Source organism: Urocampus carinirostris, chromosome 12 (assembly GCF_059441175.1).
Source record: "Urocampus carinirostris isolate Australia breed hairy pipefish chromosome 12, RoL_Ucar_1.0, whole genome shotgun sequence".
Taxonomy (NCBI): domain Eukaryota; kingdom Metazoa; phylum Chordata; class Actinopteri; order Syngnathiformes; family Syngnathidae; genus Urocampus; species Urocampus carinirostris.
Genome location: NC_142360.1, coordinates 19,638,860 through 19,657,102, shown reverse-complemented (window position 1 = coordinate 19,657,102; position 18,243 = coordinate 19,638,860). Strand labels below are relative to the sequence as shown.

Below are 18,243 nucleotides of genomic sequence, written 5' to 3'. Positions count from 1 at the left end.
CCTGTCTTTTTTCATTTTCTCCTGTTATACTTCCTTTTTTTCTTAACTTCTTTATACAACATAATAATTCATAAAAAAATGCATCAAAGCAAGTGAGCCGTATGAGAGCCGGCTCTCTTTTATGAGTTGAGCCGAAAAAGCCGGTTCTCTAAAAAGAGACGGACTTCCTTTCACTCCACAAACTACCACATGAAATCCGAGGCGGCAGACGCATCAAACGTTTGCGACGGAAAAAAACGATACCGAGATAGAGGTTACCGCGGCGAACTTGTTTCACTTGATTTATTTGCCGTGTCGTGATAGTCGGTGTATACTGGATGGTACCCATCATTGACAAACTTTTCCGTACAGATTTTGTTGTACGTCGTACACGTCTCAAAATGCATAATAAACGTACTTTGTACGGCAAACCATGTACAGCTACCCATTTGGAGGATAGAACCCTAACAATGTTCACCACCTGTTATCTTGGTGTAGTAATTTTCCTTTCTGGAATTCCCTTGACCCTAACTGAATTTTTCCCTTTGAGAAAAACTCCACTGAAAGGATCACCTATTTTTTCTTTATTTAATTTGATACAGTAGATGCTCCCCTACTTAAGTCTATTGGACTTACGATAAACTGTAGATACGAACATTATTTTCGGGATGTCGAAAAATATCCGTACATTACTGTCAGTTGGATTTTGTATTGTGTGGACCTTTTTCTGAGTACAGGACATGACTGTAGTGCTCCTTTCGGCCGCGTGGCGCTGTGAGAGCACACCCAGCAGCCACCCGGAAAATACAAAATTTGCTTCCCCTTCCTAGTTCATGTGTAAACATTCTATACTATGTCTGTGCTATCTCCAGCGCGCTAAGAACTTACAGTTTGATATCTCATGCACCCATTCAATATGGTTGGTGTAAAGAAGAGGCGAGATGTTTCTTTTGAAAGGAAAGTGGAATAAGAAAGCTTGATGTGGTTGAGAAAATGGTCAGAACCCTTTTTTCTGCCACTTTTTACAACGGGGGAGGGCCTCTTGAAGCGCATCTTCCGAAAATAAGTTAAACTCAACTTTATTTATCCTTTTAAAGCATAATATTTTATGAAATGTTTTTTAGTACAAAACAATACAGGTTACTTATACAAGCTTTAAACATTTATATAAACCTTAAACATACAAAATATAGCACTGAAGCAACTTGTGAACAAATTCAACTAACGAACAATCGTCCGGAAGTATGGCAGTGTCTCTATTCTGTAAATATTGTGTGTAGATGTACATTTTTAAAAGTTTTTACTAAAATTCTATTTTTCAATCGCGCCATTTGGTTTTTTGTTTCTCCAAGCTCCTTGAAGTACCTTGAGGTGTACATACACAAAAGTGGGTTACATGACACTTGTAAGTCTGAGAGTGGGTTGCAATAAAAACACACCAAGCATCTTCTGAAAAGATTAAATATTTTCTTTATTTGCCCAAGATCAAGCTGTTTCTAGTGCTACCGTTTCTTAGTTCGGTAACCAAGTTGTAGAGTTTCTCCGACAGCGCCACCTGGAGGCAAGATGCAAGAAGCATTAAACGGCATTTTTTGGGAAGACATTTCTGGGCTCACCGTGTATGAATCAGGCCCTTCCAGGCGCTTATGTTTGGGGTGGAGGCTGTTGAGGGACTTCTGGGCGTTGGCTTTGGTTTCTGCTGTACTTCTCAAGGGGTGGCTCACCTGAAGAAGTGGAATGACAAAAATAAGGGGGTTTACCCACCACAAGCTACTAAAAGTCAAAACTGCAAAACATTTTCCTTGCATAAAGAAAAAAAAAACCTGCATTCAATGTACTTTGTTCTTCATTCTTTCTTCGTCATTTCTTTGTGTAAATATTGTGTAAATTATAACTAGAACCTTATCCTCCTTGTTTTATAACCTTATCTTCTCCGTTCCTTATCTTCTTGGTTTCTTTACCTCACTGTGAATGTGTGAAACTGGAGTGTCATGCCCAATTTCGTTGTCACAATATGTTAACCCATTTGTAACAATGACAATAAAGGTATATTCTATTCTATTATATTCTACTGTATCTTTGTTTTCTGTTGTGCTGCTTGTCTTGAGTTTGCAGCTGTTTTTTCTACTATCCCGACTCTTCCTCTTTGCTATTTGAATACTCCGTCCGATTGGTTTCTTGCTTGTTAAGTGCCCTTTTGCCACGTTTCAAGCACCCATGTCACACCCCTCTGGTTATTATGTACCAAATCCCTGCATGACCTCTCAGATCACAGGTACCGCTTGACAAATTATTGGATTGTTGACTTCACTGCTTGAATTTACTGGATCACAGAACATTTCACTAGTCTATTGGATTACGGTTGTTTGCCTCTGATGTTCTAGATCATTTTTGCCTCACTTCCTGCCAAAAAACATGAATGCCACTTAATTTTTTGCACCTTAACCCAGAAGAAAACAAAATGTGGATTGATGGACCACCTCATTGCCGTTACTTGTTCTCAAACAATTCTTTGAATCTTGACAAATTAATATCACCCAGAGTGACTCGGTCAAAAATCTAGGTGTCATATTTACTCCTAGTCTGTCGCTTCAATTACATGTGGAAAACAATCACTAGAGCAAGTTTTTTTTCCACCTTTTGTAATTTTGAGAACATTCGCCGGATGCTATCAAAATCACATGCTGAGATTATAATTCATACCCTTATTAGTTATTTTCTTAATTACTGTAATGTATTGCTTTCTAGTGTCCCGTTGTCTGGCATCAACAAATTGCAACTGGTTCAAAATGTGGTAGTGGTACTTTTGACCAGAACAAAAAGTTTGATGGGTATGATCTCACCAATTTTAGCTAAATTACACTGGCTCCCTGGTGTGGCTTCAAGGTTCTGTTAATAACATCTGAAAGTTTGCTTGGACTCGCTATCTCTTCCCTTTCTGATTTAGTTCCTGCTCGGAGCCTCCAATTGGAAATTGCTAAGCTACTTGTGAGTACAAGATCCGAGAACAAATCTGAAGGTTCTTGATTGCTTCCCTTTCTGAATCCTTTGCCCCTTAATCAGATCTAAAACCAGTGTTGGATGTGTTCAAATCTAGACTTAAGACACACTGATATTATATAGCTTATGATTGATGCCGGCCTAACACTTTTGTTTTCCTGTCCTTTCCGGCTGCTTGGCTGGTGGGGAAGTGAGGGAGAAGGACGAACCTGTACGAGTCAGCGGACCAGCACATGCACCTGAAGTGTGTCATCATCTGCATTGACCAGCTAGCTGAGATGGTAAGCTGTGTTGTCATGGTCCTGGACTTTTTGGACAATTTTACTTATCACCTATGTTTATTGTTGATATAGACTAGCTTTTGGTTAATGTTACCCAATGCAACATCTATTGCAGCCTGGTCATTCTGGAAAAGGGATTACCTCTTGTGTGGCCCTTCTCAAGGTTTTTTATTTTCCTCATGCTGAGGTTTTCCTTGCCCGCATGCTGGTTTCATATCAGGGAATGGTGTAGTTGTGGCCTGTGCAGTCCTTTAAGACATTTTGTGAATGAGGACTATACAAATAAATGTGACATGACTTGAGTTCCCTTTCCATGTACCGAACCCTGCCCTAGTAAAAGAATACCGTTTTATCCGACTAACCTTTAGTTCTGTATTGTGCTTACACACCACTCCGGGTGGATTCATGACAAAAAAAAATGTTATGTGCCGCCATAACATCGAAATGAGGGTGCCAATCCACTGTTAAACTTGAAGAAAAAGACAAAAGGTGCCATTGCAAAGCTAAACAGAGTAAAAGACACACCTGCCCTTTGGCGAACATTTCCTGGCGCAGGCAAAGCACCTGAAGTGGCTCCACTGAGAGAGGCGTGCTGTCACCAGCCAGCGGGTGGCACCTCAGTGGGCAGCCGGCCTTAGGTGCAGGTTCCGTTGCCAGGCATACCAGGTCCACAAACGGGTGTCCTGCACACAAGATCCGGTCAAGAAAACCAAAGTGTTACAAGGACACAATAAAATGTATTTTCAGCAAGAAAAATAACTAAAAGTTTATCAAATATTCTGACGAGAGATGACAATTCTGCAACAACTTTTTGTTCACACTATAAGTATAGTCTTTTGTCATACGTAATTCATACATAGGGCGCATGAAATTGAGACGACAGTATGAACTACTGTGTATTGCGCTATTCACTTCCAATATTTTTTTATGCAATGTTTGATCAGTCTATAAGTGATATCAATTGGTATCGGACGCGGGTAGTGGTGGTGAGAGCACCGGAACTTTGCCACAAGACCAACAGTGGTATGAATGACATACGAAAAAGCATTAGATGAAGGATGTCAAAGTCATTTTTATATATATGTTTTATATATATATGTATTTATTGAAATTGAGAGAAAAGAAAAAAAAGGAAAACAAAGAAAAACGAGGGTAAAAAGAAAGACTAGGAGAGCAAGAAAAAAATTAAGAAATTGAGAAATAAAGAGATGGACAAAGAGAGAGAAAAACAGAAAAAAGTTAAAGAGTGAGAGAGAAAGAGGAAGAAAAGAATCCAGTTGCAGTTACCTTGCAAGTAGCACCTGGATTTTGCGACCATAAGTCAACATATTTACAATTGCAGCTGGTTTTTCTCTTGCGCTTCTCTCAACATTGTCTCCCGGGCCGGATAACAACCTACGTTGGGCTGCATGTCACTACTTGGCGGATTTTCATGTTTTGCGGAAGTTCTGCCCCCCACTAACCGCGATAACCAAGGGAGTACCAAAATAAAAGGTGAACTTGGGCAGCTTGGCAGCGCTCACCCTCTGCATCGATGAGCCTGTAGACTGCTTTCCTTCCTGGCACGGTGCTCTTCAGCGGATCTTCGCTAATCTTCATGCAGGGTTTGCCGCACACTTCAACCAGCTGCCACCAAAATGCAAGAGTCAGTGTGACTTAGACAAGCAAGCATGCAAGTTTAGAGCGCCCCCTACCTTGTACACGCAACCCAGCGACGGCTGTTTTGTGCAAGTGACCAGGTGAGTTCCCACACCAAACACATCAATCTCGTTTTCCTGAAGGAACCCGTGGATTCAGAAAACAGACAACCAAAAAGATCAATGCGAGAACAGGTTTGTGGCTTTCACATTGCAAAGAATAAACTCGTACGGCAGATGACTTCTCAATTTTAAACATTCAGTAATATCTTTCAGTATCGTGTTTTGCATATCATGGTTTTGCTACTTCGCAGATTTTCGCCGTGAATTGCATTCTGCATTCTGATCGGCTAGGCAGAGGAAGATTCTTTCTATCGCCAACAAAGTTGGACCTCTCCAACTGGTAAACTTTTACATGCAGGTCTTTGGCACACCCTGGTGGCTCACTGGCACTTTTTCAAGAATAATTGATTTCTGTAGGACTGAACCGGAAGGTAAATGCATTTTTCCATAACTGCCACATGATAATTATTCAATTTAATTGGTGCCCTTAAGGAAATTTGTTTTCAAAGATAGTACCAAGGGGGGTACAGTCTGTGCTGTCGCAGCAGAGCCTGCACCAAATTACAAATTTACACCACCGGTATTCCGAAGCAGTCTCTCCCATCCGAGTACCAACCAGGCCTGATCATGCTTTTTACCAAGGGTGTTATGGTCGCAAATAGCATCATCAGCAAAGTATCATGTAAAGTAAAGTGGATCAGGTCCTTAATCCATACAGTTTTGCAATAAAGCAGCAAGATTATTTTTTCGAATTTGACAGTAGATTTGTGCTTTTTAGCAGTTGTTTTCTCCTGCATGGCACAATACAGCGACATCTAAAGGTCAAATATCAAAGAGAATGTTCTGTACATCTGCCACTGTGAGTATGCACATATTAATATTGCTGTTTTTTTTTTGTTTTTTTTTTACATTTTTATTCATTTTCAGGGCTTGGACACCTTCTGCCCTGTTCTGTGCAACTGTCCACTTGGGCGTGACCCACGATGGGCGATAACGCTTCATAAGACAATGTCAGCTGCTGTTAATCACAAAGGAAGAATTGCAATGACAAAGCGAAGCCACCAGAGAGACATTTTTGAGCAGACTTGTTGTGAAACATGGCAACAATTTCAAGCATTTACAAGCACTTTACCCAGAATTTAAGCACTTTTCAATCCTTGAAAGCACATCATTATATTTCAAGCATTTCCAAGCACCTGTACGAACCATGCTTTGACACATTTTTATGTTATTAGTTTTACTTGCAACGAAAGGAGAAGCCCTCCAATTCCGTTGTTTAACTGTATGACAATAAAGCCATTCATTGAGTATTTATTTTGCAGTTCACCTTGTTGTTAAGTTCCAGCATGGTTTGCTCTGAGATGTTATTCGACCCGACGATCATCAGAGAGTCAAAGGCAGTGGCACCGAAACTAAACAACAGCAACAAGAGACATGGTGAGATCATATGGAAGCCGGCAGCTTTCAGCGGCGACGCACAAATGAAAAAATTAAACCTGGCTCACCGTTTACTGCAGCGTCTGAGAACATCACGCACGACCACCGACTGCTCACAGAGGTCTCCGCTGTCCAAGCGGACGCCTAGCGGTGCATAGCCCAATTCCCATAGCGCTAGGGCCACGGCGCAGAAGCTCAACAGTCCCCTGCAAATGGATCAAAATTAGTGATACATGCAGAACAACAAGCCAAGTACAGACACACATTTAAAGGGTTACACTCATATTGGGTCAAAATTATTCTGGAAATATTAAGCAAATATATACCAATTTAATTCCCTGGATTTTTTTAATCACAAGGAGTCTCAAAGGGCTGCACAGACCACAGATTATTGCAAACTACAGACTATTATTACACCATCCCCTGATCTAAAACCTACATGAGGGCAAGGAAAATTTCAAAAACCCCAGCATGAGGAAAATGAAACCTTGAGAAGGGACCGCACATGAGGTAATCCCCATTCCAGGATGACCAGGATGCAGTTGATGTTGCATTAACAAACAATACAGTTAAAAATAAAATAAAAAATAATTACAGTGTATAATAACAAAATAAAATAAAAAGGAGGACCAGGTTATAATACCCTCACTCACCCGTGCAACTTGATAATCCGCGAATTAGCGTCACCACTTTATTATAGCATCCACGGGTCAAACTTACCTCAAGACGACATCCTTACGGACTAACAATGTAAAAACTATAGAGCTACATATAAAACACAACACAGCTTTTGACAATGGTAATTTAGTATAAATAGGTCCAATCATTCATCTGTTTCCTCAACAAAGAGAGCTGTTTGTTCTTATGAATGGTTGATAAAATAAAATAAAAAGGAAAAAAATAAGAATAGGCAAACATGCAACCGATTAAGCACAAATCCACCAGCCAGAAGAGTGAAAGCTGTGCTCTATCAGCAGGGTTGGGTAGGGTTACTTTAACTGGATTACTTTCAATTACTTTTGGATTACTCCAATACCAAATATGCTAATAAAAGACAAAATAAACTAAATATGAATACAATTACTAAATTTTGTGCAGGCTTGGGGAGTAACAGAATACATGGAAGGGCAAAAAAGATGTTGGCAAGCTGTTTGGATTTATTTTCATTTTGTTTCTGTCACATTTTATGTTAGTTTTGCCAGAGATCAAAGAGATCAGGAGAGGAAGCTTACCACGTGTTGTGAGTCATAATCCTATTCATATTTAGTTTATTTTGTCTTTTATTAGCATATTTGGTATTGGAGTAATCCAAAAGTAATTGAAAGTAATTCAGTACAAGTAACCCTACCCAACCCTGCCTATCAGTTAGCCTGGATTTCTTTATTCCACTTTCGAGGGCAACTCCACGCCAAATCCTTGTAACACACTCTGGTTGCCATTGTAACAGCATCCCGTAGTTACACGTGTGTAGAAAAAAATAATAATACACACTGTAAATAAATTACTTAAGTGTGTTGTAGGGATTCTATGAACTGCAATGATCGATCATAGCTATAAGGATTGATCAGTTTGTTTACTCTGTAATCTATGTAATCCAGCGTATGGGCTGTTGTTGGCTATTCCCCTACCTGATTGGCTAGAAACACAGAAGTTTGGTATGATTAACCCTCTGGTGAACCTTCCATGGGCAGTGAGCATCGCTTTCAACGTAACAGTTGCACAGCCCAACAGGTGACTAAACCAGCCTACACTGATTTCAATTCAAACGCACCACCTCAAACACCCAGTTTACTCTTTGCAAAATCTAATGTACCCACCACTTCCCCTCAAAACAGTAGAACGCTCGTCTTGAGATCAAGAGGTTGCAGGTTGGAATCCCGGCTCCTCCGTGTTACATCTCGAAGTGTCGTTGGGTAAGACACTGAACCCCTAATACCCCCAATATGCAGGTTAGCGCCTTACATGGCTGCACGGCCGCTATTGGGAAATGTGAAGCACACTGTAAAGCGCCTTTGGGAAGTCTTGACTTGAAAAGCGCTATATAAATGCAGATCATTTCATTTCATATCAAAAACGTGCATTTCTCCGAAGGGTGAGAGATTTTCATGACTGAATATAACACACCTACCAGTTCACACTGTAGCTGTCAATTACTGGAAGAAAGTTGTTGGGGTAGGCCACGGCGAAAGACATGAAAGCCGCCAGCTCTCCCTGGTGGATCTTCTCAGGCTGTGCTCCGAGAAGCTCGCACACCTTACCCAGCCAATTCTTGGTCAGCGGAATAAGGTCCACCGAGTTGTGGTCGCCTTTTAAATCCACGAGGGTCTAATTGAAAAAAAGGGAATTAATGAGGGGGAGATTTGACACCGTTTTCAGGTCACGGGTGAGAGCCAACACTCACTTGGGGTGAGACATCCACAGCGGAGGTGAATGAGGTAACATACGAGTGGGCCATGGTCCCTGAAACGGGGATCCCGTAGAGCAAGCCAGCCTGAACATTGCTGGTCAGATCGAAGCCTGTAAAAACAAAATGCTGAGGAAACCCCTTGGGAGAAGAGCGCATCGGCTTAGGCAAAGAGCACCACATCAGCATTATAATTGCCCAATAGTGACATTGATGTAAACAGCGCATAATAGTCAAAATAATGAGCAACAGTGAACAATCATAGTCAACAACCCTGGCACATTATGCAATCGCCTTTGCATGGGTCCAATAGTAAAAACAGATTTACAGTAATCTGTCAGATTTTACAGCAGTTTTGTACCAAAAAAAAACCCCGAATAAGAAAAGTCGGAAAAAGAAAAGTCTGAAGTGAACCACCAATCAACAGCTGGTTCCATTCTAGTCGCTTTTTTGTCTTATGATTGGTCAATATGCATTTTCTGGGGGATTCTGTGTGGTTCTTTAAATTTGTTGTATAATCATAAAGATTTTCATTTTATTTCCTGTGTTTTTCAGGTTTGATGTGTTGATATGAAAATGTAAAGTTATTCTTTTTTTCTTCTTTTAGCTTTCTTTTTTCCTTTAGTAATTGTAATCTTTCCTTTGTTTTGTTTTTTTCCATTCATTGTTTAAACTCGCTTTATTTTCTTTACTGCTTATTGTCATTTTATTATATTTTTTACTGTTTATTTCTGCTGAACTTCAAATGTAGGATAAATCTGTTGCTGATGAGGTAAAATAAATATTGCAAGGGTCTATAACAACTACCTGTCCTCTATTCAATCGGCTCGAATACTGCTCATAAAATTTCAAATTCTTTGACACCCAAGAACTTTTTTAAAGTAACGGAAATAGTTAATTTCCCTGGTAACTAGTTACTTTTATTATAGAGTACAGTGGGACCTCGCTACTTCGCGGTTCCAGAGCTTCGCGGGTCTAAAAAATAATAATAATAAAATAAAATGATTAAAAAAAAAAAATATATATATATATATATATATATATATATATATATATATTTAAGCATTTTTGAAGGGACATCGCTAGTTCGTGGTTCCACGTTCGTGGGTTCAGAGCTTTGCAGGTCTAGAAAATAATAATAATATTTTTTTTTTTTTTTTTTTTCAAGCACTTTTTAAGGGGCATCGCTACTTCGCGGATTTTCACTTTTTGCGGGTGGTTTTGGTCCCCATTAACTACGATAACCGAGGGATTATTGTAATTCAGTTTTTAACTTATTTACTTTTGGAAGTAGTGGTAACTAAAACCAATTTTTTTAGAGTAACGTGACTGCCCAACACTGATGACAATGAAGAATAAAATGCACAATACAATCGTGTAGCGAAAAATAGCGATATAGCAAGGGTGTACTTTACAGTCTTTATTGTAAGCCAGCAGAATAAAATAATCAACATTACAGGGAAAAAAATCAAGTAGAACTACAATATTTGTCAGGACTGTAATGTATTTCTTGGTAGTGTTTTATTTTGCCATACCTCCGATGTAGGAATATCTGGAAGCAGTCAGTCCCCCGTCCGGACCCTGAGCCCTTCGGAGACCCATCTCCAGCAGTTTCTTCTTGGGACCTGACGCCAGTCGGAACCGGGCGGCGTTACTGCAAACCAGGCTGCAAAAAAGGAAGCTTCCGTCCGTCAAGCTGCGGTTAAAGGAAAAGTGACCAAGCCACCAGTTACCTGGCATAGTTGACCAGACATAGTAAACTGGTTTCCAGGAGCTGAACCACAGCCAGTGGACCAGCAATCTCCATTAGGGGCTCCTGCAGATGTTCCATGCATGTAAGATTTATCTTGCTAGAACGGTTGGAAAAATGGATTGGTCTCTCAGGAAACGTCCTCTTATGGTTCAGATCCTACCTCTCAGATAGGACACACTGCGTTAAATATGGCGAATTGACATCTGAGCCCTTTAGTGTTACCTGTGGTGTTCCGCAGGGTTCAGTGCTTGGCCCCCTTCTCTTCAGCATTTATATGCTTCCACTAGGTCAGGGGTCGGGAACCTATGGCTCGCGAGCCATATATGGCTCTTTCTATGAATATCTATGGCTCAGAGACAAATTTGATTGCATGCAAAATTTCTCCATCCTGTTCGAAACTTGAGTAGTTCGTCCTATTCAGGTACACGCAAAGCCAATCCAGAACTATGTCTTACGGCGTTACTTCGCAGTATATATAGGGCACGTTTTTCACTACAATTTACAGTCAAGGTGTCACACAAAAAAGGTGGGAAAAAAACTCGTTTTGGCTGTACAACGCTAAAGAATCCTTTATATAAAAGTTCACTATATAATCTGTGTTCAGTGTTCAAATACCTTATGATGAATCCACAGAACACACTGTAAATACGCCAAAACACCGGAAGAGAACTTAGTCTTTTGATTGGGTGAGTGGGAGGGATGGGTGGAGCCATGCAAAAAGCGCAAGCACTCCCTCCCATCTCTCGCCCTACGCCATCTGCGCCAAAAGTGAGCTCATCAGGCTCCCTATTTGCAGAATGTTGTGACGTTTTTACACAATAACAGCTTGCATCTGGTTTTGAAACCAATATGTATGAAAAAAAGGGTCAAAAGGAGTTTAACCGATCTTGCGTAATTGCAAGAAAGAGACAAGTTTAAAGTGGTATGTTTGTTGATTTTGGGACAGGGGCTCTGGCATTATACTCTTTTTATAATTTTTATCAGATCATCAAAAATAAATGTGCTGAAGACTAAGCTTTTGTCTGGGGTGCGGGTTTAGCAATTTTGTAAATTTGTCTCATAATATATGGTGTGGCTCTTTCCCAAAATAAAATTAATATTTTTTGCTTTTATGGCTCTTTGAGTCAAAAAGGTTCCCGACCCCTGCACTAGGTGATATTATTCGCAAGTATAATATCAGTTTCCATTGCTACGCAGATGACACTCAACTCTATCTCCCGAAGGAGGAATCTGCCACACTAAACTGTGGAAATTTGGAGGCCTGCCTCACTGAGATAAAAGAGTGGATGTCACTCAATTTCCTGCGTCTTAACTCTGAAAAGACTGAAATGTTAGTTATTGGTCCATCTAAGTCCCGTGACTTATTCTCTAAAACCGCTGTGAACATCGACAATTGCCACATCACACAGAGCGACTCACTTAAAAATTTAGGTGTCATATTTGACCCCGATCTGTCCTTTCAAACACATGTGAAGAAAATTACTAGAACCGCTTTCTTCCATCTCCGTAACATTGCTAAAATTCGTCCTATACTTCCTCAGTCGGATGCGGAAATCATAATTCACGCGTTTGTTACCTCCCGTCTCGATTATTGTAATGCACTACTTTCCGGTCTTCCGATGACCAATTTTTGCTAACCTGCATTGGCTCCCTGTTAGCCTAAGATGCGATTTTAAGGTTCTCCTATTACTATAAAAAAATCATACATGGACTTTCCCCCTCATATCTTTCAGATCTGATTTCCCCTTATGTCCCGGCCCGAAGCCGTCGTTCCGAGAGCGCCGGTCTCCTGGTGATCCCAAGAGCCAAGAAGTGTTCCGCTGGTTCGAGAGCGTTCTCCATCCGGGCACCGGTGTTGTGGAATGCTCTTCCCCCTGAGATACGATCTGCTGCCTCAGAGGACATGTTTAAGTCTAAGCTTAAAACTCACTTCTACTCTATAGCATACGAATAACCTAAACTTCTTATATGTAATAACTTGTGAAGCCCTTTGAGACTATTTGTGATTAAGGGCTATACAAATAAAAATGACTTGACTTGACTTGACTTAAGATGAATGGAAAGGGGACCCCTTGGACCTACAACTCACCCGGGCAAAGACCACTGAGCCTTCTGGAACGGAACGCAGAGTGACTTCGGAACAGTCTACGCTTCGCAGGAACTGAAAGAAAGCGGGGTCTGTCGTCGGCGGCAGAACGGATCGTAGAAAGTCCACATCTATTGCTCGAAACAGAACACAGTCACGCACAAAAATCATTTTTTAGCTTTGTTACAGAAGTTAATGACGAGATCATAGATCATTTCAGCTTCGGCATCTGCAGAAACCGAAAAAGTAATATGACAGGAAAAAAAACAATTCAAAAGAATAATTAAGGGTGCATGGAATTTTCTGCACTGAAAATGCTCAATTTTGGCCCACAAAATATGTAAAATAAAAAAGAAAATTTTTATGACCACGTCAAGTGAAATGTGAGGCGAGTCTTGTGAAGCTGCCTTTTGCCTGAGGGAAGTTTAAATAGGACGTGGTTGCTTGTTTTTCACTTTGCACCTGAGGGAAGACAAAGATGATAAAAGAAGCTCTGCCAAGCTTAGACAAATATAATTATATCTCCAAAATTTGTTTTTACCTCTGTTCCCACATTTTAGGTAGCCTCTAGATAGACTTATACTAATGGTTGCATTTGATGTAACCACCAGAGTTACCGGTTATCAATCCTAAACACATACAGTCATAAGTCAACATACGAGCTGCCTCGGGGAGTGGAATGCCTAGGTCTGCCATAAATCATTACGAATGTTTTTAACTCATTTAGTGTTATATCGTGTAAATATGTTTACAGAAGCATTGTCCCTGAGTGCAAAAACAAATGTATTTTTTGTGGAATGAATTCAGTAAAATAAAACACCACTTGAGGGCAGAATCAGCTTCGATCAGGTATTTGTCCACACTAAGCGCCCCCACTTCCTTGAGTTGTTTTGCTTCCTCTATGCAGCAATTGAGAGTGTGTGTAGGCGACCCCTGAATGAGCGAAATCGCGTGACCCAGTCACTGAAAACATCCGACGCTGAAATGTTCATTGTTCAGTGTTCTTGCAATAAAATATTTTTTGCAAGCAAGTGCCCTTGTGTTAATGGAAATGTTTGTTTGGATATTGGAAGTACCGTCAAATTCAGACTATATATGCACCTGATTATAGGCCGCGTCCAGTACATTTTTAAAAGAAAAAACATTCATTTTCCTCATGTTGAGGTTTTTGAGTTTTTCCTTGCCCTCATGTTGGTTTCAGATCAGCAGGGATCAGAATTTTCCGCGGATCCGCGGATTTACGCTGTTTTTGAACCCCAAAGGTCATTCCCGTAAATCGTCTAAATTCGATGAGAAAACATTTTGGGGGGGGTGTGGTATGATACGTGACTGTTTCATCACCCCAAGTTAGCATTTAGACCAGGGGTCGGGAACCTTTTTGACTCAAAGAGCCATAAAAACAAAAAATATTAATTTTATTTGGGGAAAGAGCCACACCATATATTATGAGACAAATTTACTAAATTGCTAAACCGGCGCCCCAGACAAAAGCTTAGTCTTCAGCACATTTATTTTTGATGATTTGATAAAAATTATGAAAAGAGAATAATGCCAGAGCCCCTGTCCCAAATTCAACAAACAGACCACTTTAAACTTGTCTCTTTCTTGCAATTACTCAAGATCGTTTAAACTCCTTTTGACCCTTTTTTTCATACATATTGGTTTCAAAACCAGATGCAAGCATTTATTTTGTAAAAACGTCACAACATTCTGAGAATAGGGAGCCTTATGTGCTTACCTTTGGCGAGAGATGGGAGGGAATGCTTGTACTTTTTGCATAGCTCCACCCATCCCTCACACTCACCCAATCAAATGACTAAGTTCTCTTCCGGTGTTTAGGCGTATTTACAGTTCTGTGGATTCATCATAAAGTATCTGAACACTGAACACAGATTATATAGTGAACTTTTAAATAAAGGATTCTTTAGCGTTGTACAGCCAAAACGAGTTTTTTTTCCCCCTTTTTTTGTGTGACACCTTGACTGGAAATTGTAGTGAAAAACGTGCCCTATATATACTGCAAAGTGTTTCCTTTGAATTTAGCTTTGGTTTGGCTTTACGTGTACCTAAATATGATAGACAACTCCGGTTTTGAACAAGATGGAGAAATTTTGCATGCAATCAAATTGGTCTCTGAGCCACAGATACTCATAGAAAGAGCCATATATGGCTCGCGAGCCATAGGTTCCCGACCCCTGATTTAGACCATTGGTCGATAGGTTCGCTGATAACCAATCAGCGGAGCTTTTGTTCAGAGCATTGGCTTTCTCAAACATGGCGCTCCTTCCGGTCTTTTCAAACGGTGAAATGAGTGTTTGAAAAAGTAAATATGAAAATACTAAGAAAAGAAGACAAGGCTTTTGTCTCCGAGATTGATAAAGGAATCAAGAATAAATTTAAGTGGTCATGGCTGGAGAAGACTGTCACAGTAAACGTTAAAATCGGCGCAAAGATCGAGGAAGTTACAGAAACTTTGAGCCAGTTCATCGCAAAGTGTGATGTTCCAGGGAAAGCAAAGTGTCTATACTGTGTCGATCTGATCAATTATGGTACGCGAGGTTGTGTGGCACTGATCGATAATGCTAAAATGAACAAGCACAAAGCAAAAATAGCTTGCCGGCGATCAAATTATGCACTCGGATCCGCATTTAAAATCGGCAGCCACCGGTTCAACATTATTGGCCGTTTCAAATCCTTCCACTTCAAATACTAGCAGCAGTCAACCACTGGTTCCCCTGTGTGACAGAAAATCCCAATCTGAGGTATTTATAAATCTATTTATTTATGAAATGATTTTATCTTTTGTGTTTATACAATATTTAGAACAGGATGAACAAAATTTAAAATTTGTTATAAACATGATTAAAATAGATTATTTTGTATCATCATGATCATGTTCAATATTACGAATGCTTTTAATGTCAATATATTATTTTATTTTTAATTTATATATATATATATATATATATATATATATATATAAAATACATGGTTTCTGTTTTGTTGGATTTAATTCATTCTAGTGCAATTTTCACATAGCAAATAAGATAAATGCTGTTGACTTCGCCCCCCTGAGCCCCCCATCGGGCTCCGCCCTGGACCCTGGCTATTTCGGCTGAAAATGAAAATCTCCATTCTGATCCCTGGATCAGGGATGGTGTAAAATTGGCTTTCGATAAAAATGACGACCTGAATTTGATGAAATGAAATGGTCTGCATTTAAATAGCGCTTTTCAAGTCAATGACTTCCCAAAGCGCTTTACATTGTGCTTCACATTTCCCAATAGCGGCCGTGATCTGTGCAGCCATGCAAGGCGCTAACCTGCTTATTAGGGGTATTGGGGTTCAGTGTCTTACCCAAGGACACTTCGACATGTAACACGGACAAGCCGGGATTGGAACTGGGATCCCTTAATCCTAAAACGATCGCTCTACCTCCTGAGCTACTGCCGCCCCAAATGATATTTAAGATATTTACAAAGATGCTACACAGAATCAGTTTAAATAATATGCGATACCATAACCTCTTAAGGGGCTGCAGGACTTTAAAAAAAACAAATTTAAGTAAATTTAATGAAAATGCTATTTAAAATATAAAACAAAACAAAAAGGTGAACATGGCCACATCTGAAATACTCCACTATCTTGAAATGGTCCAGTCTGTTTAATTCTCGCCCCCATCCCCTTTCGCTCAGGTAGTCTCACCTGCGACATAGCGGCAGAGTCTGTGGAGGCTCCGGCGTATTACGGGGAGATCAAGTCATTATGGAAACCCAATAGTGCCATAATTCAATTAAAGAATGAACACTGCCTTTAAAAATAAAAAGTCTTTACCATCCACCCATCCATTATCTGCACCGCTTATCCTCAGTCGGGTCGCGGGGGTCCTGAAGTCCATCTCAGCTATCTTCAGGCACTGGGCAGGGGACAGCCTGAACTGGTTGCCAGCCAGTCGCAGGGCACACAGGGACAGACAATTTACTCGCTCATTCACACCTAGGGACAATTTAGACTGGCCAATTAACATGACATGCATGTTTTCAGAATGTGGGAGGAAACCAGAGTGCCCGGAGGAAACCCACACAAGCACGGGGGGAACATGCAAACTCCACCCAGGAGGTTCAATCTCACGACCTCAGAACTGTGTTGCACAAGCGCTAACCACTGCTCCGCCGTGCTGCCCAAGCATTTACCAACATATCTTAATTAAATCGTTATCATAATTGAATTTTAATGACTGGTACTCTGCACCCCCAGAGCTCTGAAACTAAAATCTCCTCTGGTTTGAAGCTTTCTTTTGGTGCATACATAGAACCAAAAATGTATTTAGGTCGTCAAAGATGAGTCAAAATAGCATTTGAGAGAAAAGGTCCGGCAGATAACGAGTTAATCTTGGCCACGCGTGTTTATTTTTTTTCTCCTGGCAGTCCGAAGTGAAAAGATCTAATGCAAGTTGCACAACTTTGGCATTGTTCAACTTCTGAGCTTATCCCCACTTTTGAATAACACATACTGTTGTTGGGCCAAGGTGAGCATTACAGTACGAGAAAATACCCACTGTCACGCGGACACGTGAAGAACTGTTGCACAAGTTCGTAGGGGGATATAGGGTTTGCACAATTTCGTGTTAAGTGCCTGCAACCGGTCCGCAAGCATTCCCACGCGATGATAAGTCAAGAAAAGTCGCCCACCTTGCTCCGTGAAACGAAAACTTTGCAGGAAGAGGAGACAGTCGTTGAGGCCGGCGAAGAGCGAGAAACATCCACGGAAAGGGTTGTCCCGGAAAAAAAGTTCGAACACGGCGTGCTCACTGTGGCGACCAGCGCGCCAGTACGCGTACGCCATGGAGAACTGGTACAGGTCAGTGAGAAGCGGCGGGATTCGACCCAGGATCCCGCGGCTCTCCGGATCGGCCTCACGTGGTCCGTTACAAGGGGCCGCCATGTCAATGAAGGCCTGGACTAAGACAATCTCTGAGATTTGAAGTCCAAATGCCAAGTTCTTGAACTTGAACCTGAACTTTTAAGAACTGCCCGCTCGTGTCGCGCACAAAATCCCAAGTGACACATGAGCCCGTGTTTGCCTTTCAAAACCTGTTCAATAGCAAATTTAAAGGGAATGAGCACACTATTCTGGGGGGTGTAAATCGCTTTTAACGTAAACTAAGAGGATGTAAACACAAAAAAGCGAATACGCGAAAGTTGCTACGGGTGTTGCTTCGCGTGGGCGGGGCCAATTTCGGCTGCACTCTACGAGGCACCGCCCCTTAATGACGTAATCATAATAAATCAGCTGTCATTTTGCGTTGCCAGTGCCCAGCTCATATAGCTTCAATTCATTTTTCTGAGATGTTGTTTTTCTTTTTCCTCTCCGAAACAAACATATTAAAAAAAAACACAAATATATGCCATATACAGTAATCCCTCATTCTTATTCAGGGTTGGTTTCCAAAAACGTCCCGTGAGAGTCAAAACCCCCGTAGTAGAAACCTTTATTTATTTAATTATTCTTCCATCACTCACGATTAGAATAAATCCAATTTGCAGGCTCAAGTATTTGTTTAACAACAACAAAATGAATGTATTTGATTAAACTTTTTTCTA

General features: G+C 40.7%; 1 protein-coding gene across 1 annotated transcript; it reads right to left on the bottom strand.

Moving 5' to 3' along the window:
- Positions 1-1,426: 1,426 nt before the first annotated feature.
- Positions 1,427-17,901, bottom strand: naprt (nicotinate phosphoribosyltransferase). The gene is made up of 13 exons (XM_088349373.1): positions 17,332-17,901; positions 12,644-12,771; positions 10,535-10,617; positions 10,337-10,467; positions 8,799-8,914; positions 8,526-8,722; positions 6,466-6,603; positions 6,288-6,372; positions 4,955-5,035; positions 4,784-4,886; positions 3,786-3,943; positions 1,596-1,703; positions 1,427-1,534 (listed from the first exon to the last, which is right to left on the bottom strand). The coding sequence occupies exons 1-13, from the start codon at positions 17,582-17,584 to the stop codon at positions 1,451-1,453; spliced, it is 1,665 nt and encodes a 554-aa protein (XP_088205499.1). The 5' UTR covers positions 17,585-17,901; the 3' UTR covers positions 1,427-1,450.
- Positions 17,902-18,243: the final 342 nt, after the last annotated feature.

Coding starts and splice junctions, on each gene's coding strand:
- naprt (XM_088349373.1), bottom strand. CDS start 17,584: ATGGCGGCCCCTTGTAACGGACCACGTGAGGCCGATCCGGAGAGCCGC. Junction 6,604..8,525: donor GACAGCTACAGTGTGAACTG/GTAGGTGTGTTA, acceptor ATCCATTTGCAG/GGGACTGTTGAGCTTCTGCG. Junction 4,887..4,954: donor CGCTGGGTTGCGTGTACAAG/GTAGGGGGCGCT, acceptor TTTTGGTGGCAG/CTGGTTGAAGTGTGCGGCAA.